This window comes from Lepidochelys kempii, chromosome 1, assembly GCF_965140285.1.
Source record: "Lepidochelys kempii isolate rLepKem1 chromosome 1, rLepKem1.hap1, whole genome shotgun sequence".
Lineage (NCBI taxonomy): Eukaryota > Metazoa > Chordata > Testudines > Cheloniidae > Lepidochelys > Lepidochelys kempii.
Window position 1 is genome coordinate 297,410,576 of NC_136380.1, and position 20,423 is coordinate 297,430,998.

General features: G+C 40.7%; 1 protein-coding gene across 1 annotated transcript in view; it reads left to right on the forward strand.

Moving 5' to 3' along the window:
- The window catches only part of ADAMTS20 (ADAM metallopeptidase with thrombospondin type 1 motif 20), a 170,211-nt gene that overhangs the window by 55,592 nt on the left and 94,196 nt on the right, over window positions 1-20,423 (forward strand). The window contains exons 6-13 of the mRNA XM_073331555.2: window positions 244-368; window positions 3,859-3,899; window positions 4,238-4,343; window positions 6,110-6,256; window positions 7,336-7,477; window positions 8,532-8,636; window positions 19,275-19,420; window positions 20,207-20,388. Of these exons, the coding sequence (XP_073187656.2) occupies window positions 244-368; window positions 3,859-3,899; window positions 4,238-4,343; window positions 6,110-6,256; window positions 7,336-7,477; window positions 8,532-8,636; window positions 19,275-19,420; window positions 20,207-20,388 (994 nt within the window). The remainder of the gene's footprint in view (window positions 1-243; window positions 369-3,858; window positions 3,900-4,237; window positions 4,344-6,109; window positions 6,257-7,335; window positions 7,478-8,531; window positions 8,637-19,274; window positions 19,421-20,206; window positions 20,389-20,423) is intronic.

Here is a 20,423-nt window from a genome sequence, read left to right on the forward strand (position 1 = left end):
CAGGGTTATACTTACTGATTTAAAAGACTGGTTACGTTACTGTCTGTCTGACTACTGGCCACATTACGGCTCTGATCCTGCAAATTAATCTGTGTGGGAGGACTCCTGCATAGAGCCCTATTGATTCCTCGCCTGCTGTTCACCCACACAGATCAGCTTGCAGAATTGGATACCACATGTCTGAAATATTGCAAGTGAATGAGTTTTACAGTCTTTGTTGTGTCTTGGCAATTTCCTATACAGGAAGGACCAGCCATCAATTTTAATGCAGCTACCACGCTTCGTAATTTTTGTTTATGGCAACAAACACAGAACATTCTGGATGATACTCACCCTTCTCATCATGATACTGCTGTTCTCATTACAAGGTACAGCCTCTGAAATAGTCACATTTATTGAACTATGTCAGACAAGTAACAGTTTGTTTCTGACATTATTTTTAACTGTTGCACTGAACTATTTCAAAGTTAATTAAAGTAAATGAAGAAATCAATAGTGGAATAAAATTAAATGTTTTGTACTCTGAAGATACATCTATACTTGAGTTGAAGGTGTAGTTTCCAACTAAGGTAAATGTATACACTCTAGTTTGAGTGAGCTAGCACACTAAAAATAGAAGTGTATCCATGGTGGTGCAGGTGGTAGGGTTGGCTAGCTGCCCAAGTACAGTCTTGCCAGGGACTCTCAATACTTACTCTGATGGCTAGCCCATTCCGCTGCCTGCAGCTCTGCGGCTATGCTTCTGTTTTTAGCATGGTAGCTCAATCAGAGTTAGCGTGCATATATCTACCTGAGCTGGATACTATCTTCAGCTCAAGTGCAGTTGTATCCTGAGACCACAGAGAAACAATGCATGAAAAATTACAGTGACAATGTTGTATTGGTAACAGACCAGCTGATTGAGTTCCCATTAAAGTCAGTGGGAGCAGGATCACTCCTGAAATTGTGATCTGGTGAAATGAAGGTTCTATCCATTGTACCAGTACAGTTCAGTCAGTGCTAGGGTGCTGTACCAAAGCAATAACGTTAATGGAATCCATTGCACTGACTTAATGATGGTCTACTTTTGAACAGCAGTTTACAAAATTAATACTTTATGGGGGGAAGCATTAGATCTAATATATATTCCTCCTGTCTCCACTTCTCTCGGTCTTTCTGGTGTTCAAGCATAAAAGATATACCCTCCCTAATTGTTCTTTCTCTTTCAGTTTCTCTGATATTTAAACCTTGTTTTATATCCACTGAAAAAAAATAATAAGCTGCATTTAGATCTTGTCCTGAATTTTATTTTCTTAATTTCAGCAGTGTTGTTGGTTCCTCTGCTTAGGGCAGTTTCAAATTTCCAGAACAATACTGCACAATTTTCAGCAGCATTTCTATGCTTGCTGTGCATTGTGAACCCGCCAGAGAAATAGCATAAGCTGAGATCCACAAAAGGGACTTAGGCATTGTGATGCTGAGTGTCATGACACCTAACTTTTAGCCCCCTAGAAAACCACAGGAACAACACTGTGATCCATAGAACTGAAGTTAGGCCCCTAGACTCCTATACAATGAATGGGAATCTAAGGATAGGCACCTTAGAATGTGATCCACAAAGCCAGCATGCTAGGAGGAGAACTGCCTAACCCAGTGAATGGTGAAGAAGAAGGTGGTGTAATTAAGACCCACCCTGCCCATAAATGATGTAGAAGAAGGAGGTGTATTAAGACCCACCCTGCCCATCTTATGGAGTTCAGTGTCTCAATTTGGGCTGCAGAGAGGTGCCTAGCTCTGCTCGCAATCCACAAAATGGGGGAAGATAGGCATTAGGGTTGCCAACGTTCTAATCCCACAAAACTGAACACCCTAGCCCTGCCCCTTCCCAGAGGCTCCGCCCCCTGTCCTGCCCTTTCCCTGAGGTCCTGCCCCCCGCTCACTACATTCCCTCTCCCTTGATGGCTCTCTCTCCCCTACCCTCACTCACTTTCACTGCCCTGGGGCAGGCGGTTAGGGTGCGGGAGGGGGTGAGGGCTCTAACTGGGAATGTGGGCTCCGGGGTGGGGCCAGAAATGAGGGGTTCAGGGTGTGGGAGGGGTGTGGGCTCTGGCTGGGGGTATGGGCTCTGGGGTGGGGCTGGGGATGAGGGGTTCAGGGTGTGGGAGGGGTCTGCGGGTTCAGATGGGGGTTGCGGTAAAGGGGGGGTAAGGGCTCCATGTGGGGGTGCAGGCTCTGGGGTGGGGCCATGGATGAGGGGTTTGGGGTGTAGGAGGGGGCTCCAGGCTGGGGGTGGGGCAGAGGGTTTCAGGGTGTGGGAGGGGGCTCTGGGCTGCAGCAGGGGGTTGGGGTGCGGGAGGGGGTCAGGGCTCTGGTCTGGAGGTGCAGGCCCTGGGGTGGGGCAGGGGATGAGGGACTTGGGGTGCAGGAGGGGGCTCCAGGTTTGTGGGGGCGTTTCAGAGCTGGGGCTCGGGGTTGGGCGCGGACTTACGTCCTGTCGCTCCCAGTCAGTGGCGCAGCAGGTGGCGCTAAGGCAGGCTTCCTGCCTGTCCTGGCACCACAGACTGCACTGCGCCCCAGAAGCAGCCAGGAGGTCCGGCTCCTAGGTGGAGGTACTACAGGTGGTTCTGCACGCTGCTCTCACCTGCAGGCACTGTCCCCGCAGCTCCCATTGGCCACGGTTCCTGGCAAAAACCAGACAGCTGGTCACCCTAATAGGCGCTCTTCTGCCTAAGGTGTATGTGGAGCCCAGTCCAGTAGGTATACTCAGAGGCTGCCTAATTCCACACAAAACAACTGGGAGGAAACTCTCATAACTTTTATCCCAGTGGATGGCGCACTCACCCGAAATGTGTGAGACCACTAGCTCAATTCCTCCCTCTGTCTGCTGAGGGGAAGAGATTTGAACAGAGTCTCTTATTTGTCAGGTGAGTGGCCTCATCACTAGTCCATAGAATATTCTGGTGTGGGTTTCCCTCAATCTGTCCTATTGAAGTTGTTCCACTTTAATCAAATAATTGAATAATTAAATGTTATCTGGGGGCAAAGACAGAGTGGGGATGACTTTATAGCTCATAGATTAGGACACTCACTTGAGAGGTAGACGATTCTGTTCAAATCCCTCCCTGTCAGATGGGTGGGGAGGACTTGAACTGGTAGTTTCCCAAATCCTAGTGAATTCTTTTACCACTGGGCTAAAGATTATAAGGCAGATCCACCTTCTGTCCTCCCCTCCTCCCGCAAGTTGTTTTGTGTGCAGTTAGGTGGCCTCTAAGCATTCCTACTGGACTGGGTCCACATGCAAACTTAGGCAGGTGACCACCTGTCTTTCCCCAGCTCGTGGATCGCTCTGGCACTTAGGCAGGAGGTGGGTGCCCAGAGGCCTAGAGTTAGGCTGCCGTGCGCAAGCTCAGAGGCAGGAATGTAGGCACCGAGGAAACTTTTACTACAAAAGCTTAGGCACTGAGTGAGTTTAGATGCCTACGGGGTAAGGCGGCAGCCAAACAATGGGAATTCTGTGGGTTGCAGCAGCACCTAAAAACAGGATTCAGTTACCTAAGTATCTTTGGAGATCTGGGATGTAGTATTTAGGCTTCTTGTTCAGTGCAAGTTTGAGAGACAGTGATAGTGTGGGCTAAGTCTGTTGAGTTTAAATTAACTTGTTCACAAGAATTTAAAACTGATCTGTACATTTATATATTAAAAATTATGCATCAAATCCATATCTGGTTTAAATCAGTGTAGTTCAATTGAAGTCAATACAGTTACATCAATTTATACCAGCTCGAGATCTGGTCCTCTGTGTTTTTTGTTGTTTGGAATACAATTTTGGATTCTCTTTTGGATATTATAATAGTTTCAAATAACATCTTTTTCTTCAAGGGAAGATATCTGCAGAGCTAGAGAGAAGTGTGATACTCTAGGTAAGCTACTTTGTTAAATCAGTATAATATTTTTAAGAGAACTTGTAAGAGAATTGTATTACAGATATGAGGAAATCATACTGTAAATGTAAAGTTTATAATGTGCATCTTAGAAAGTCAACCTTTATGGTACTGCATCCTTGGTAAAGTAACCTTGCCTTGGTATATATTTTGGGAATGATTTTCTGGATCAAGGTAGGTGCTTAATTTGTGTGCCTCTGGCTGTATCCGTTAGGCATCACTTTGAACATGTACCCCCTTAATATTCATTTATATAGTCAATACTTCTAGATGAATATTTTACTGTAAGGCTTTTATATAAAAATTCATTTTTTCAGGTTTAGCGGAATTAGGTACAATGTGTGACCCACTGCGCAGCTGTTCTATAAGTGAAGAAAATGGATTAAGTGCTGCATTTACTATAGCACATGAACTTGGGCATGTGTAAGTATATATTTTCCAATGGAATAAATGTTTTGATTTCTTTTTAATATATATAGATTCATAGTTTAAGGCCAGAGGGGACCATGATATCATATTGTGTGACTTCCAGGATGTTACTGGCCATTAAATTTCACCCAGTTACCCCTGTATTGAGACCAATACCTTGTGTTTGACTGAAACACGTCTTCCGGAATAAAACTGTGGCTCTGTCACTCCCCATCCACTTGCTCACAGTGGGCGTGGGGAGCATTGGCTGCAAAAGCCCCTGTTTGTCCCTTGTGCCCAGAGCTGTGATCGGAACAGATCAAACACTGCATTCAGGGAGCTAGGGATGGGTACCTCCTGCACCCACCCACCTCCCAGGGTAGCCTTATTACCCCAACCACAATCTAGCTTTAATAAATAACCTCAGTTTAAATAAATACCAAGTTTTTAATATAACTTAGAAATATTCTTAAGTGTGTTCGCCATTTTAGAGCACCATAGGAATACACAACCAAATAAAAATATCTTATTAAAAATCTGAGAGGAAGACAAGGACAACACATGGTAAGTGGCATGCCTATCATTGAAGTAAAAGGCGTGTCATGCTCTGGGTCTGTGAGGCATGCCACAGTTTAGGTGATGATGGCATTTCACAGCCTAGAAGCCAGCTTGTGAATTGGATATGCCTTTCATGTTCACTTAGATGCATGCCACATGTAACAATGCTTCAACTCAAAGAGCAAAATATTGCACTTTGCTGGTTGCATAAATATAATAATGCTGGGCTTTATGTAATTTGTGTATTTAGTAGTCACAATTAAGGTGTGTGTATGGGAGCATATATTATGTGTATCCTATTTATTAATGTATAATACAGTATGTTGGATAAACCGTTTCTCTAAAACTACATGTTCCAAAGAGGTTGACATTTTCAAAGCCAAGTAGGGTGTTTAGCCACATAGCTTATAGTGAAATTAATCCCCATTTGGCAGGGGTGCTGGAACAATTTGCATGATGGGGGTGTTGAGAGCCATTGAACCAAACTGTAAACCTGGTATGTGATGGAAACCACTTCAAGCCAGGGGGTGCGGAAGCATCCCTAGTTCAAGCACTTATGCCAGTTAGCCTTGAAAATCTCAGAGTGGTTCTTTCTTTGAGAATGTAATACTAATCTCTATAACTAATTTTATCTACATGTATATTATACATAGTAAAAAACAAACAAACCGAGTAAGACTACATTGGACTGAATATTCAGAATAATTCTCATTGCAGATAAAAATGAATTGATAGACTCATACTTGATCCTAAGTATAAGTGAAAAACTGAAAGTATAGGTGGAAGACGAATGCATAGTGAAACCCCACTCATAAGAAGATTTGTACACACTTTTATGTTAAAAGAAATAGAGCAATACAAGGTGTAAGTTTTGGTGTGTTTTTAGTAAGACAGCTGGAGCCTCATTTGGGTATTTAAAGGTAGAATTTGGTCATAGTGTGAAAATATACAACTACATTTTTTTAGATATTCATAGTTTCCGAACAATTGTAAGAATTAATATATTTTAGGATCCTTTTGGATAAAAGATGCTACAGAATTTATCTAAGGCATTTCTAGGGCATCTATCACCATATTAGCAGAGAGCCACAATTACAGGTGAGTCCTGTTATACATGAAAGGCATTTTGAAACTTAAGACTTGAACTTTTGGTGATGTAATAAAGTAAACTTAAAATGAATTTTTACTGAATTTGTTTTGGAGTGTGTTTGTTTGTCTTTTAGATTTAATATACCCCATGATGATAGTTTTAAGTGTAAAGAAGCTGGAATAAAATATCAGTACCATGTAATGGCCCCAACTTTAAATTATCACACAAGTCCATGGACCTGGTCAAAATGCAGTCAAAAATATATCACTGAGTTTCTTGAGTAAGTATCAATATAATGTAGTCTGTTTTTTCAATTGTCGTCTCTTGAAACTGTTTACAAAACATTGCTTAAATATAACTGTATGCTATTTTAAAAGCACTCTGTGTTCCTTTGTATTTGTCATATGCTATATTGCCATGGATTTGCTTTTCAACTACTGAACAGTTTAATATTTGAATATTCATTCTTAGAAAAGTAGTCCTCAATCCTCCAAAGACTGATGCAGGTGCTTACCTTTACTTACTGTAAGTAGTCTCATGACTTCAACTGAACTACTCACAAAATTAAGTTAAGGACATGCTTCAGTCTTTTTAGAATCAGAGCCTTGGCAACACAATCAAGTACATCAATATATTTAACATGGTGTATCTAGATCAAAATGCACACCCTCTTCTTTTTATGAAAAGCTTCTTTTTAAAATGAGGAATGCTGGTTATAATTAGATTTTTCCTGAGTCAAGACCTTTTGATCTTTTTCTTTGCTATGACAATTTTTTCAATTCTCATTTTCTCAAAAATTCACAAAAGAGAGCATTGTTGATGAATTAATTGTAAGATAATCTTAAGAAGAATCAAATAGGGGAATTTTTCATCCATGCCTGTAATTTTCATTTTAACATGCAAACTTGTAGATCAGCATCTAAAATATCAATTACTGTAAACAGTTTGCATGAAACAGTTGAAAATAAATAGAAACCTCTATAATTTTATTTTATATTACAAAAAATGCATATTGTTTTGCTGCATAATTATAGTGGTGATTGTCCTCAAATCGTAACAGCTGTTTATTTCTTGTGGTTTATTTTGGAAGTTTTATGTTTGTTGTTGCTCTGATGTGGTATTTTAGAAAGGCAGTTGTGAAGCTAAGTATATGTGCAAAGCTAAATATACGTGCAAACCCACAGCTTACTTTGTGGGGGCAGATCTTACAGTATTTACATATGCATAACTCCCAACAATCAATTAATTAGTGTTTTACATTTTGTAATATAATCACAAAGTGGGATTATCTCCAAAGTTGTATATTTTGTAAAAGTTCAATAAAAACAATTTATTTACATTTTGTTAATTTTATAACAGTACTGGTTATGGGGAATGCCTTCTCGACAAACCAAGTGGAAGAATATATGATCTTTCATCACAGCTGCCTGGATCAATGTATGATGTCAACAAGCAGTGTGAACTTATGTTTGGTCCTGGGTCACAAGTATGCCCCTATCTGGTAAGCCTCACAACACAGAAAACCATCTTTAACATTTATTTAACAATTTTTGAAAAAATACTATTTGCAGTTTCTTCAAAATTGAAATGAAATCCCACAGACTCTTTATCCTTAAACAAATGTTTTTTTTTTCTCCTTGAGCATGTGGAAGAGTTTAAAAAATTAGCATGGTAGAGGACAAGAAACTTCAGTGGAAAGCTTGGTAGTTCAAAGTGCTAGGAGAGTTTTATGTGGCGTTGAAGAGTAAGTGGAATAAGGTGATTTAGATCTGTGCATTTATGCATGAAGTGGTTGTTGCTGGAAACCTGAATTTATACAGATGTATTCTGACTTCAGTATTTTTCTCTTATTGTCTTACAAATGTATTCAATAATTATTCATTTTTACATTATCCATACAATAACCTAGTCACTACACAGTTTTTTGTTCTTAATTGTGAGTTTGGTTTTAAAAAGTAGGCTTAATTTTTACATTAAATAAGTAATTCATATACATGCTGAAATGAATGAGAAGGGGTTCTTTTCTTTATTTTATAATTCATGCCTGTTAGAATTGCAGTGCTTAGAATAGCTTTCATGATAAGCTTAACCTACAGGTCAAGGTCAGCAGTTTCTTAATAGCAGAACAGTGAACTGGAAACAAAGCTATACACAGGTTGATAAATAAAAAATGGAATTTTGGTTGTTGGATATCTGTACAAACTTTAAAATGTCATGATGGATTCATTCAGTGCTAATAATTAAAGAGCAAGCACTGCCAATATGCCATAAAGTTATGATCACCAAGTTATGATGTGAAGTTGGCTGATTTTGCTAATCCAGTGAGTCCAATCAAAATATTCCATATTACTTGTTTTTCCTTATGCAGAATCTCTTCTCTTATTTTATAAGGAGTATCATTTGTGAAAAATATTTTAATGATAGCTTTTAGGATTCTCCTATTTGCAAATATTACAAGGTGCATGTGGTAAGAGAAATGTAATTAATATGTAGGTCATTGAACAAAATGATGTTACGGGTGTAGCAAAGGAACTGAAATTTTGTTTTCTTTTCAGAAACAATGCAAACGCTTATGGTGCACAAGTGCTGAAGGAATTCACAAGGGCTGTCGTACTCAGCATATGCCATTGGCTGATGGGACGGAATGTGGTCTTGGAATGGTAAGATTTAACATTTGCTATTTCTCAGTACTTATACGTAGTAAAATCATGGAAGTAGTTGACAAGAAAGTCAACTACAGTGGCTATGTCCACACTATAAAGTATAGGTGTGGGAAGTAAGGGTGCAGGGGGTGCTGCAGCACCTCCAGGTTTTATGTGGTGTCCTGGCTGCCAGTTGTGTACGTGGGGTCCCAGCTGCCGGCCCTGCTCCTGGCTGCACATGTGGGATCCCAGCTGCTGGCCCCATGCCTGGGGTTCTGCTCCCGGCCCTGCACGAGGGGTCCCGGCTGCTGGTCCAACACCCAGGGTTCCGCTTCCAGCTGCTCACACGTGATCCCAGCTGCTGGTCCTGCGCCCAGAACCGCATGCAGAGTCCTGGCTGCCGGCCCCACACCTGGCCATACATGCAGGGTCCGGGCTGCTGGTCCTACTTGCTGGGCTCTGCTACTTGCCCCGTGCCTGCCCCCAGCTGTGGCCCCAGCCTCGGCTCCCTTACCCCTGTCCATATCCCCCCCCGGAGACACAGCCCTGCTCCCAGCCTCAGCTCTGGGAGGCAGAAGGGGGGCATAAGGTAAAAAGTTTGGGGATAGTTTTGCTGGCTTTCAGCGACACTGCTACAAAGTTAAGTTGACTTAAGTTACACTGATGTACAGCCACTGCTGTAATGAATCTGCTGTTTCATGTTCACGCTATGCTTCTTGTGTTGGTAGAACACATCCACAGTAGCAGCTCTTGCATCAGCACAGAGAGCAGTGCACTGTGGGTAGCTATTCCACTGTGCAACTGGCCTACTGGGTGTTTTGGGAAGGGTTTACAATGAAGGCAGGTTCAGCGTCACATGATGCAGGTTTCTCACTCCCATCATTCCAGCTGCTTTTCAACTGCCCTGGTAACTTGTGAACCAGCCATCTCTGTCAGAAAGCACGGATCCTGCACTGCTCTTCAGTATTGTGTTGTGCATTATGAACACAAGGCTATAAGAGGAACTTAACAGACGGACTCTTCAGGGGAGGGAAGCCCTGAAGGAGCATTTTAACAAATGAGCCACAGTAATGTGTGTTGCTATAGTGTGCTGACCCTGGCATTGTTTGTTTGCACCATGCTGTGAACCTTGAAATGATTGCTCTGTGTGCCCAACTATAACAATGCACATGCACCTATTGTTGGTGAATATTAGCAGCAGCCACCCTATGGTGGAGAATTTGAAGATAAATTCAGTTTCCATAAGTAGATTTTTATTCCATAACCATGGAAACATACCTATGTAATGATGAGGTAACCTTCATACATGCACGGCAAAGTATCTTTAAAGGGGAAGGAAGAGGGAATTCACAAACACGTACACCAACGAGGTTCTCACAGCTGGGTGTATGTGCGGCTGTCGTGTTTAATCTCCTGTGGAGTGGAGTGCCTTGGGTACAGCTGCGGCCCCAGAAGATACATGGAATGGGGTGAGGAGAGTGTAAGGAGGTCCTGGAATGCTTTTTCTTTTCTAATTAAGCTTTGTATGATTGGAGAAGGTTTCAGCCACAATTAAAACAAACCTCAAACATATGATTAACTTATAGATTCATAGATACTAAGGTCAGAAGGGACCATTATGATCATCTAGTCTGACCTCCTGCACAACGCAGGCCACAGAATCTCACCCACCCACTCTTGCGAAAAACCTCTCACCTATGTCTGAGCTATTGAAGTCCTCAAATCGTGGCTTAAAGACTTGAAGGACCAGAGAATCCTCCTCCAGCAAGTGACCCGTGCCCCATGCTACAGAGGAAGGCGAAAAACCTCCAAGGCCTCTTCCAATCTGCCCTGAAGGAAAATTCCTTCCCGACCCTAAATATGGCGATCAGCTAAACCCTGAGCATATGGGCAAGATTCACCAGCCAGATACCCAAGAAAGAATTTTCTGTAGTAACTCAGATCCTACCCCATCTAACATCCCATCACAGGCTGTTGGACCTATTTACCATGAATATTTAAAGATCAATTAATTGCCAAAATCATGTTATCCCATCGTACCATCTCCTCCATAAACTTATCTAGTTTAATCTTAAAGCCAGATAGGTCTTTTGCCCCCACTGCTTCCCTTGGAAGGCTATTCCAAAAGTTCACTCCTCTGATAGTTAGAAACCTTCGTCTAATTTCAAGTCTAAACTTCCCAATGACCAGTTTATATCCATTTGTTCTTGTGTCCACATTGGTACTGAGCTTAAATAATTCCTCTCCCTCTCCGGTATTTATCCCTCTGTTATATTTATAGAGAGCAATCATATCTCCCCTCAACCTTCTTTTACTTAGGCTAAACAAGCCAAGCTCCTTGAGTCTCCTTTCATAAGACAGGTTTTCCATTCCTCGGATCATCCTAGTAGCCCTTCTCTGTACCTGTTCCAGTTTGAATTCATCCTTCTTAAACATGGGAGACCAGAACTGCACACAGTATTCCAGGTGAGGTCTCAGCAGTGCCTTGTATAACGGTACTAAAACCTCCTTATCTCTACTGGAAATCCCTCGCCTTGTTTCAAATAGAGATTATTTACATTTTTATCTAATGATTTGTTGTAGTGTGTTGTAACTCACATGCAGCACAGTATGAGGTGTACAGAGAACTCCCTTGTGATTCTCTCCCTCTGCCTCCCTACAGTAATTTCTCTTTATATCAGGACTTGTGCACCTGTGAAAAGAGGAAAGGATTTGATCCTCTTTGCTTATGATTTTTCTGCAGCTACTAGCTCTTATGAATTCTGTTGTAAATACATTTCAGTACTACCACTTCAATACAGAATTGAGGCAATAAATTCAAAAGAGCATATCAGAGCAAAAATAACTACAGGTGCAGTAGAAAGACAGAGATTCTTGTAAGTGGAGGCACTGGTCCAGTTTTTTTCTGAAAACTGATTGCTTTTGAGACACCTCCTTCCTTCCTTTAACAGAGATGAGAGTGAAAAGTATACCGCTTTGCATCTGTGATCACGGTGGAGGTAGAGACCCAAATCATATTGCCCAGATAACCAAAGTTCATTCCAATTCTGAATATGTGCAATGTAATGGAAATACAGTATTGGTCCATATGACACTGACTCGCTTTTAATAATACTATACAGAGCCATGTAATGCTGTAATGTATTTTAACTTAATGTGTTTACTAAAGTAAAGATGTCTTGAAAACTGGGATTTATTTTAATACAAAAACCTTCCTCAGGAAAAGTAAATCTTTTTTCTTTAATGAATAATCTACAATAGATGTACAAAAATTTTACCAGTTTCCCTTCCTCCATCAATAATTTAACCCAGCACAGTTTACATCTATATGAAAAAGTGAATGGCAGTGGTATCTGTTTTTACTTACCCAGGGAAAGATTTAATTCTATTTCTTTTCATTCTTCTTTAAAACCATGGCCTTTTTCCCCCACAACCTGAGGCTAAGCACCCTGATCCCCACCCTGAGTGCTCCCTCGCCCAGTCCTCCACCCATATACCACCATCCTGACCCCACCCTCCACCTTCCCCCACAGCACCCATCCTGACTGCTTCTCCCTCCCATATACCCACACCCTCCTTTGCCCCAGCTCCCATATTCCCCCACGACCTCCAGCCTGACTGCTCCCCTGACCAGCCCCCCACCCATATACCACCACCCTGACCCCAGTCCCCTCCTGGTAGAAGTGATATATCCTCCCTTCCTTTCTGCTATGCCTGCCTCAGCTCTCTGATTTTTTATACAGCACTGCTGCTTGTCCCTATCATAGCCCTTCTCCTCCGTGCCCCAAGCAAGTTCCTCCAGCTGGAGCAGACCTGTGCCTGCACAGCCTCCTCTCCCCACAGAGCCAGGAGATCCACCACCGCCTGTGTACTCCGGGCAGAAGCGCATTTGCTGCGTGGAGCTGGCATGCTCAGCTAGGCAAATACTATGTGAGCTCTCCATGCCGAGCAAACAGGAAGAGCAATTTCAAAACTTCCGGGGCTTTAAAAGGGGAGGGGTGCATGCCTGTGTACCTGGCTGTAAGGCAGCAGAGTTCAAACTGGTGACGAGAGCCGTCATGCTGCACATTGTGGGACAACTCCTAGACAACTTCTGTCTAGGGTGATATAAGCAACACAGTGTTAACTCTGAAACTGTATTGCTCCAACGGTGTCACCCTAAGTGCTACACCTCTTGTCGAGGTGTTTTTTTTATGTCATTATAGCAGGAGAGTAAAACCAGCGGGAGGAGCACTGCAGTGTGTACACCTCGATAGTTAAGTCAACGTAAGCTCTCTTATGTTGATTTAACTTTGTAGTGTAGACAAGCCCGCACATGCAAAATTGTATTGGTTTAAAATTCTACCTTTAGTTAACCTGGTGCAAGTTTTTGTGGGGACCAGGCCTAAACGAGATTGCATCTTGACCTGACTTCAGAGCCATGCCAAATTAGCTTTACATGAATTGATATGTAGATGCCTGCATTTGTTTTTATTTCTTTAAATTTTGTGTACTAAAAAAATTGTTAAATAATATCTATCAGAAAGAAACATTGTTATGCAGACTTTAAAAGTATGAAAAATACAGGTAAGGTTTGATTTCATTTTACAACTGGTCAGGAATTTTCTGTTGAAATGTTTTTTCAATGAAAAAGATGCTTTCCTCAAAATCAAAATTTGTTTTGGGAAAGTTTAAGTTTTCCTAATTTTTTTTTCAATTTTCTGTTGGGAAAATCTAAACAAAGTATTTTACTATTGTCTTGAATCAAAACACTTCAGTTGGTTGAACCAAATCAATATAGTCTGAGATAGTCTGATAAGAGAGCCTACCCATGGATGAGAATGAAGGTATGAGGTGCCCAAACCACAGCTTCAGTGAAGCATAGTGGCAACTCAGGTGTGTGCATTTTAGTGTTGAACTGAGCCTAAACAAAACATTTTGATTCAGGAATGTCTAAATGTTTTGTTGAGATCAAATATGTAAAAACAAAAAAGTTTCAACCCAAAATATATGGAACTTTTCATTCTACAATAATTTAGATATTTCTATATTTTGTTCCACTTCGGGTTGAAAACAAATTTTGAAATATTGGAATTTCCATTGGGACATATATTCCATTTTTGAACAGGTCTACTTAATTTTTAATTAGTTTGGATGTTCCTAAGTGGTGGTGTGCTCTGGGGGAAGATGCTTGATATAGCATATGCCACGTGGCAAAATGTGGGGATTTCGGGATGGAGTGACGGCCTACATTTTTGGGATTTTTTTGTTTTTGTTGTTTTGGGCCCCAGCCCTACATATTGGTGTGCATAAGTGGAGTGCTACACTTCCACAAATCACCAATGGATTCAGCACCATGGAATTTTCAAAAAAATAAACATTTTATATATATATACATATAAAATTTAGAAAATTATATTTGTTATTGATTAAACTTACTGCAACATTCCAGTATTGTTATTTGGTTGGTGCCTTTGTTTGGTTCAGCTATCCTCAAACTTCTGAAAACTCAGAAATGAAGAGTTAAGGTACCATGTCACCTCCACAATGGAACCTTAACTCTGCCTCTTGGAGCTGGCAATAGCCACTGGGAATGGTTCAGTAAGTGTGGTTCAGTAAGTGTGGTGCCATAAAAAGTAGAAATGGGGAAGGACTAAGAGAATGTGCTGCTGTTTGTGTTGTGTTTTGTTCCACAGATCTGAATTCCAGCATTCACTCCAACTGCCTTTGTAGCATTAGGTTTAGCTACACTGAATGCTGGAGGGATTAGTTGGCGCAGGTTGGCATAGTTGTTACTGTGATATAATGAGAGGTGGATGTATACTTCAAAGGATCAAATATACCTCATTTCAGTAAGCTGTGTCAGTAGCAATGCACAGTGGTCTTTTTATGGGAATTGTCAGCAGTGTGATGGTGTACGAGACAGTGGTCTCTAGGGCTTAGTGTCTCAGAACAAATTCTCAGAGCAAGGGTGAAGGGGAGGTAATATGTAGTAAGTCTGGGGTGGTTTGTGTGGAGTAGGGTCATTGCTTAACTGTAGGCCAGGTATAGGTAGCTGTTGTTTGCTATGCTGACCTGAACCTTAGTTTTGCCTTAGCAAAGAGAAGATGTGCGACATCGTGTACTCTGCAGCATCTATAAGGGTAAAATGCTAGTATGCGTGTGTTAGCCGTGTGTTGCATCATGACTCAAAGAGGGCAGAGTTAAGATTCCATTGTCGGCATGGCGTTATCTTAAGTCTTCATTTCGTGGTCTTCTGAGATTTGAATGTAGTTGAACTTGATATTCTAGAAGAGCATGCATCATCACCAATCCCTATGTCACAGACCCAGTTGAGTGCCCCCTGTTGGTCATTTGCCAGACTGCTGTGAGGAGATCCAACCTTTGAATCCTGGGTGCTTTAAGCCCCTGGAAGCGAGCCCTAAGGAAGTCCTTGCAATGCAGCTGTCTTGGGACCTCTAGGCACACACTCATCGGGACAGACCCTGTGTCTAGCAGCCCCATCTTGAGAGCTGTGACCATGTGACCCACTGCCAAGCTCCTAGTACCAGTACTTACCACTCAGAGTCCCCCCATGCTCTCCCAGAACTCCAGCTGTCTGGGTGTTCTGGGTCCACAACTTAACTTTTCAAGGGCATGTGGTAACATACAACATACAGACAGTTTGAACAGGATTCTAATATTGCTCTTTAGTGAATCATATGAGAGATACACAGACCTATACAAAAATAATAAACCCTACATGCAGTTCCCTGCTTCAGTTTCCCCACCAGTCCAGAGCATTCTTAGGGCTGGGGTCAGAGTCATCTGGGGTATTCAGGATCCTTCTGATGTAGTGCATAGCTTGTGTTCTGAAACATGGATCCTTCTCTCCCCACTAGCCTTCTCTGACTTTGGCTGGTCCAGCCACTTTCTCACTCCTACCCAAAAGCTTCCTATTTTGCTTTGTGAGTCTCTCTGCCAGACACACCCAGTCTCTGAGGTTTTGAAAAGGTTAGTATCAACACCTTGACTTCTTTGTCCTGTTTGGGAATTTTCCACTCTCCAACCGCCAGATCCCTGAAGAGAGGTTGGGAAACTGGTTCTCCTGGGCTTGAGTTTAACCCATTGTTTAGTTAAAGTACAGTCATGAAGGTTAACGTCTCTCCATTGTCTCTATTCTTGTGTACATATGTGCAGGATTATAAACTACCTAGCACACTTCTCATGGTGTGTGTGTGTGTGTGTGTATGTATATATATATAATGTAAATCAACACACAAGGATCTTTTTGAAAGAAAAGAGAAAATTTTTAAATGATTGAAGAAAGCCCAAAGGAACATCTGGAATGTGTCTGGTGCATCAATTTTCTACTGTGACTTCATCTTGTTGCTTCTGAAGGAATGTAGCAGAACAATAGCGGATACAACTTCATTGAAGAAACTATTAAGATCCCAGATGTGAACAGGTGTTTACCACTTTTATGGGGAGAAATAATCCTGATGTAGACATAGGATTTCTATGTGCAACTTTTCAGAAATTTCCCATGAAGTTATTGTAGCCCTTTTTAAATTTTGGCTTAGGCTATGCTGTCAGATATCTGTAACAGTTGTACAGTAAAAATTTCAGATTTGAATAAAGTACTTTTTTTAAAAAAATAAGAGCTAGAATTTTCAGTCCACTGTATTCATATTTGATTTCTGGTCATCCTCTTGGCAAATTCTGCACATACGGGAGCTTTGTTTCTTCATATTCCCATTTGAGGTCTCTCACAGTATCATCACATTTTCATAATTTGGAGGTACTAGAAGACTGGGCTAAGCAGATGGAATTGGACCCAAAACATATCAGATATAAAATGAATATTTGTACCCTATAATAGACACCACTGCAAGAAAGTGATATGCACAATACAGATATCTATGGAAATAAATATGCTGTCATATCCTGCCACACTGAGAAACAGAAAGCCAATAATGAATGAGTTCTGATGAAAATGGCAACTTTTTTAGAAGGGCCATGCATTGAACAGTGTCAAGGGGGGCATTTTCCACCATCCTTGCTAGTGGGGTTAGGAAGGCTTACTTCTTTACCACTCAAGGATATGAGTAGGTGGGATAGAACAGCTTATGGTACTCTAGTATCTTTTGTGGTTGTTTCATTTGTTACAATGATTATATCAATACCAAGGTGACCTGTGAGGATGATGCAGAGGGAAGAAATATTCAAGAGCCAGTTTTTCAATAGCTATCATCATCATAATGTCCTTCTAGGCCATTGGCATAGTCCAACAGCTCAATAGTCATATCCCTTAGTGTACTGAAAATGTATTAGGTCCATCATTTTGTGAGATTGTCATCATTTTGTGAGATTGGACTAATGAAACAAGTCCTTTAGTCCTTTTAATTTAATGTTAATCTAGGTTTTGATCCTAATATGAAGGGGGTGATGGTCTGACTGTAAAATTGCCACACTCTCTCTGTAACCAGTCCTAAGCTAAGATAAAATCCAGCATGTGCTCTTCTGTTTGTAGGCCAAAATCTACCTTGAGTAGACCCATCCTCCCATGTTCTGGAGGATCCATAGGATTGATAGGATCCATAGGATCCAATGCTCAAAATATACTATCAGTGTGGACATTGAGGTGACCCAGGGCAAAAAATTCAGAGAATTTCAACCAGATAAGAGATCAGTCAGCATTCAATATGGAGAATCTGATTAGTAAAAAGAAAAGGAGTACTTGTGGCACCTTAGAGACTAACCAATTTATTTGAGCATAAGCTTTCGTGAGCTACAGCTCACTTCATCGGATGCATACTGTGGAAACCTCCCCCCACCCCACTCTCCTCATGCTTTGTGTGTATAAAAAGATCTTCTACACTTTCCACAGTATGCATCCGATGAAGTGAGCTGTAGCTCACGAAAGCTTATGCTCAAATAAATTGGTTACTCTCTAAGGTGCCACAAGTACTCCTTTTCTTTTTGCGAATACAGACTAACACGGCTGTTACTCTGAAATCTGATTAGTGAATAAGTTCCAATATCCAGAGCAAAATGTTTATTAAACGTGATGTATTCGGTATTGGCTGACTAACAAAAAGGGTAATTTTCAAGACCCATTTTATGCTGTATATGTGGATAATAAACCCATAGCATAAACCTGTGTTGATGTGATCTATTCAGTTCTATTGAGGAAGACTGGGCTCATTGTTTCTATCCATTCTGCCATAGTTATTTTAATTGCTAGATCTCCAGAGCCAATCTAGAACCTTCTCCCATGCTTACTTGGGAATTTTTGTATAGTATTATCATTAGTTGCATTCTTTGTGGTCCAATGAGGCAATCACTGGGAGTCATAGTGTAGGATTGATGCTATGCCCATGTGTAGAGACCAAATGTGGGCTGGGATTTTAAAGGAATTAGTCCCCCAGTTCCCATAGTTAGTCGATAGGAGTAGGGCACCTATCTCCCTTAAGTGCTTTTACAAAAATCTCACCCATGCACAAAATCCTGAGGTCCTTACTCAGTTTTTAATAATTGCTTTTTCAGGAAAATTCCTAGTGACTTCAGTAGGGCTACTCGTGTGCAGGACTGGGAGGTTAGATTGTACACTCTTAGAAGTAGTAATACTGTCTCTCACTTGGCTGGAATGTACCATGCTCATTCATGGCTTGTATTAACAATAATATGTTAGTTACAGGTATAAGGTGCCAAATCTAATAACTGCAGTGGCCCTAACAGAATATACAGTAATTATGTTATCTCTGTCTTAATGTAACCCCCAGCAGCTAACATGAGAGTTGCACTTTATGCCATAGCTGAATTTGGCCAGTTCCATTCACAGTATTTTTTGCCAGTCACTCTCATCTGCAAGTCTTCAGGCTCATGCACAAATCAGATCTAGAGTGTCATCAAAATGATATTTGAGATTTCGCTGTGACTCTCTGAGTATCTTTCCCAGTCCTGAGGAAGATCGCTGTGTAGCTCAAAAGCTTGTCTGTCTCACCAACAGAAGTTGCCCATCTTGTCTCTCTAATATCCTGGGACTAGGATGGCTACAAGAACACTGCATACATCATAATGAAATCAAATTGTTCTGAATGTTACTTAATATTTCCTTTAGCTTTGTTTGCTTTCGTAGAATACTTAAAACACTTTGAATTTCGTGGTGGCTTGATAACATGGTAGAATTTTTAGGTTTGCTTTTCATCATGAATTTTCAAAGCAAATAGAAGGGAACTTATAAGATGAAGACTGCTGCAGATCTAAATCTAAAGTTTGTGTGTAAAATATCAATAAGCATTTAGGGTCAGAATTTCAAAAGAACTTGGCTCCCATTTTGGTGCCTAAATGAAGTGGCCATCTTTTCAAAAGTTCTCAATGAGAGCTGTTGTTTGCAAAACACTCTTGAAATTTTGGCACTTCATTTACATTCCTAAAATGGAAGCTAAGCCGTTTGGAAAATCTGATGTTAACCATTGGTGCTGAGCTTTAATTTTGTGGAGTTTTTTTTAATAAGATTTTTTCTCTTTTGCTTCTGTGATACAGTAACCTTGCAGTAATAAACTTGGTTGATTTCCATTAATCTTGTTTCACAATATCTTTTTTTATATAATTTTTCTATTATTTCCATTTTGGTTTTCAGATTTTAAGCACACATAGCTAACTTTTAAATTTTATTGTTTGTCAACTGAACAGCACTGTTACCATGGGATTTGTGTAAGCAAAGATATTGAAACACGTCCTGTAGATGGAGAATGGGGACCTTGGGGACCTTATAATTCATGTTCAAGAACCTGTGGAGGTGGAATCAAAAGCACAACCAGGCTGTGTAATCGACCTGAGTATGTTGTTCGTTTGTTTATATCAATATGTTTTTGATATTGTTGTATCCCAGCAAGTTAGTTCAAGGCAATAGGAAAATAAATAGCCATTTCAATCATTTCTAAAGCTGGAGGAGGTCAGTCTATAATCTCTGATATTCAGAAGGTTTCTGAGTTAATTTTATAATTTCTCTCAGGTGAATTGTATGTGTTTTTCAGATGTTTTAAAATTGCGTGTAGAGACTTGTAAATGTGACTTGCCTCTTCCAGTGGTAATGAAACTAATGTTAGAACTTTGGAGAATAATGCTTTAGGGCTTGAGTCTGCCTCCCTTACTGCAAGTAACTTCATTAGAATGAGGTTCCTCAGTGCAAGGACTCTCTCTCACTATATGGTTGTACAGCACTTAATAAAATGGGCCTCTGATCCTGATTGTGGCCCTTAGGCACCACTGCAGTGTAAAACTAATTACTAATTCTTGCAGAGTAAAGTACTGCAACTAACAAGGGTAATAAAATGTGGCTCTTACAAATTAGTAGATGTTCATGTTATTCAGATTATTATAGACTTGAAAGGCCTGATTCTAAAATGGTAGTATTATACACCCACTTTGCATTCACTATTCACTGCACAAAGCAGTGGAGAATCAGGTCTGAATATCAACGTGTAAGAGGGAAAAACAATGCTGAATGGATATGATAAAAGACTGTTTTGAAGTTTTGCCATTAGGATCAACTGCTTGTTTTAGAAACAAATGATGGAAGTGATGTTGATCCTATGTACTTTACTTTGAATCATTTTGATTAGGCCGAGAAATGGAGGGAAATACTGTGTGGGTCGCAGGATGAAATTTCGATCATGTAGTACTGATTCATGTCCAAAGGGCAAACAAGATTTTCGAGAGCAACAGTGCTCTGATTTCAATGGTAAACATTTCAATATCAATGGTCTTACATCTGCTGTACGCTGGCTTCCAAAATACAGTGGCAGTAAGTAAATACAGATTTTCTTTGCTAACTAAATA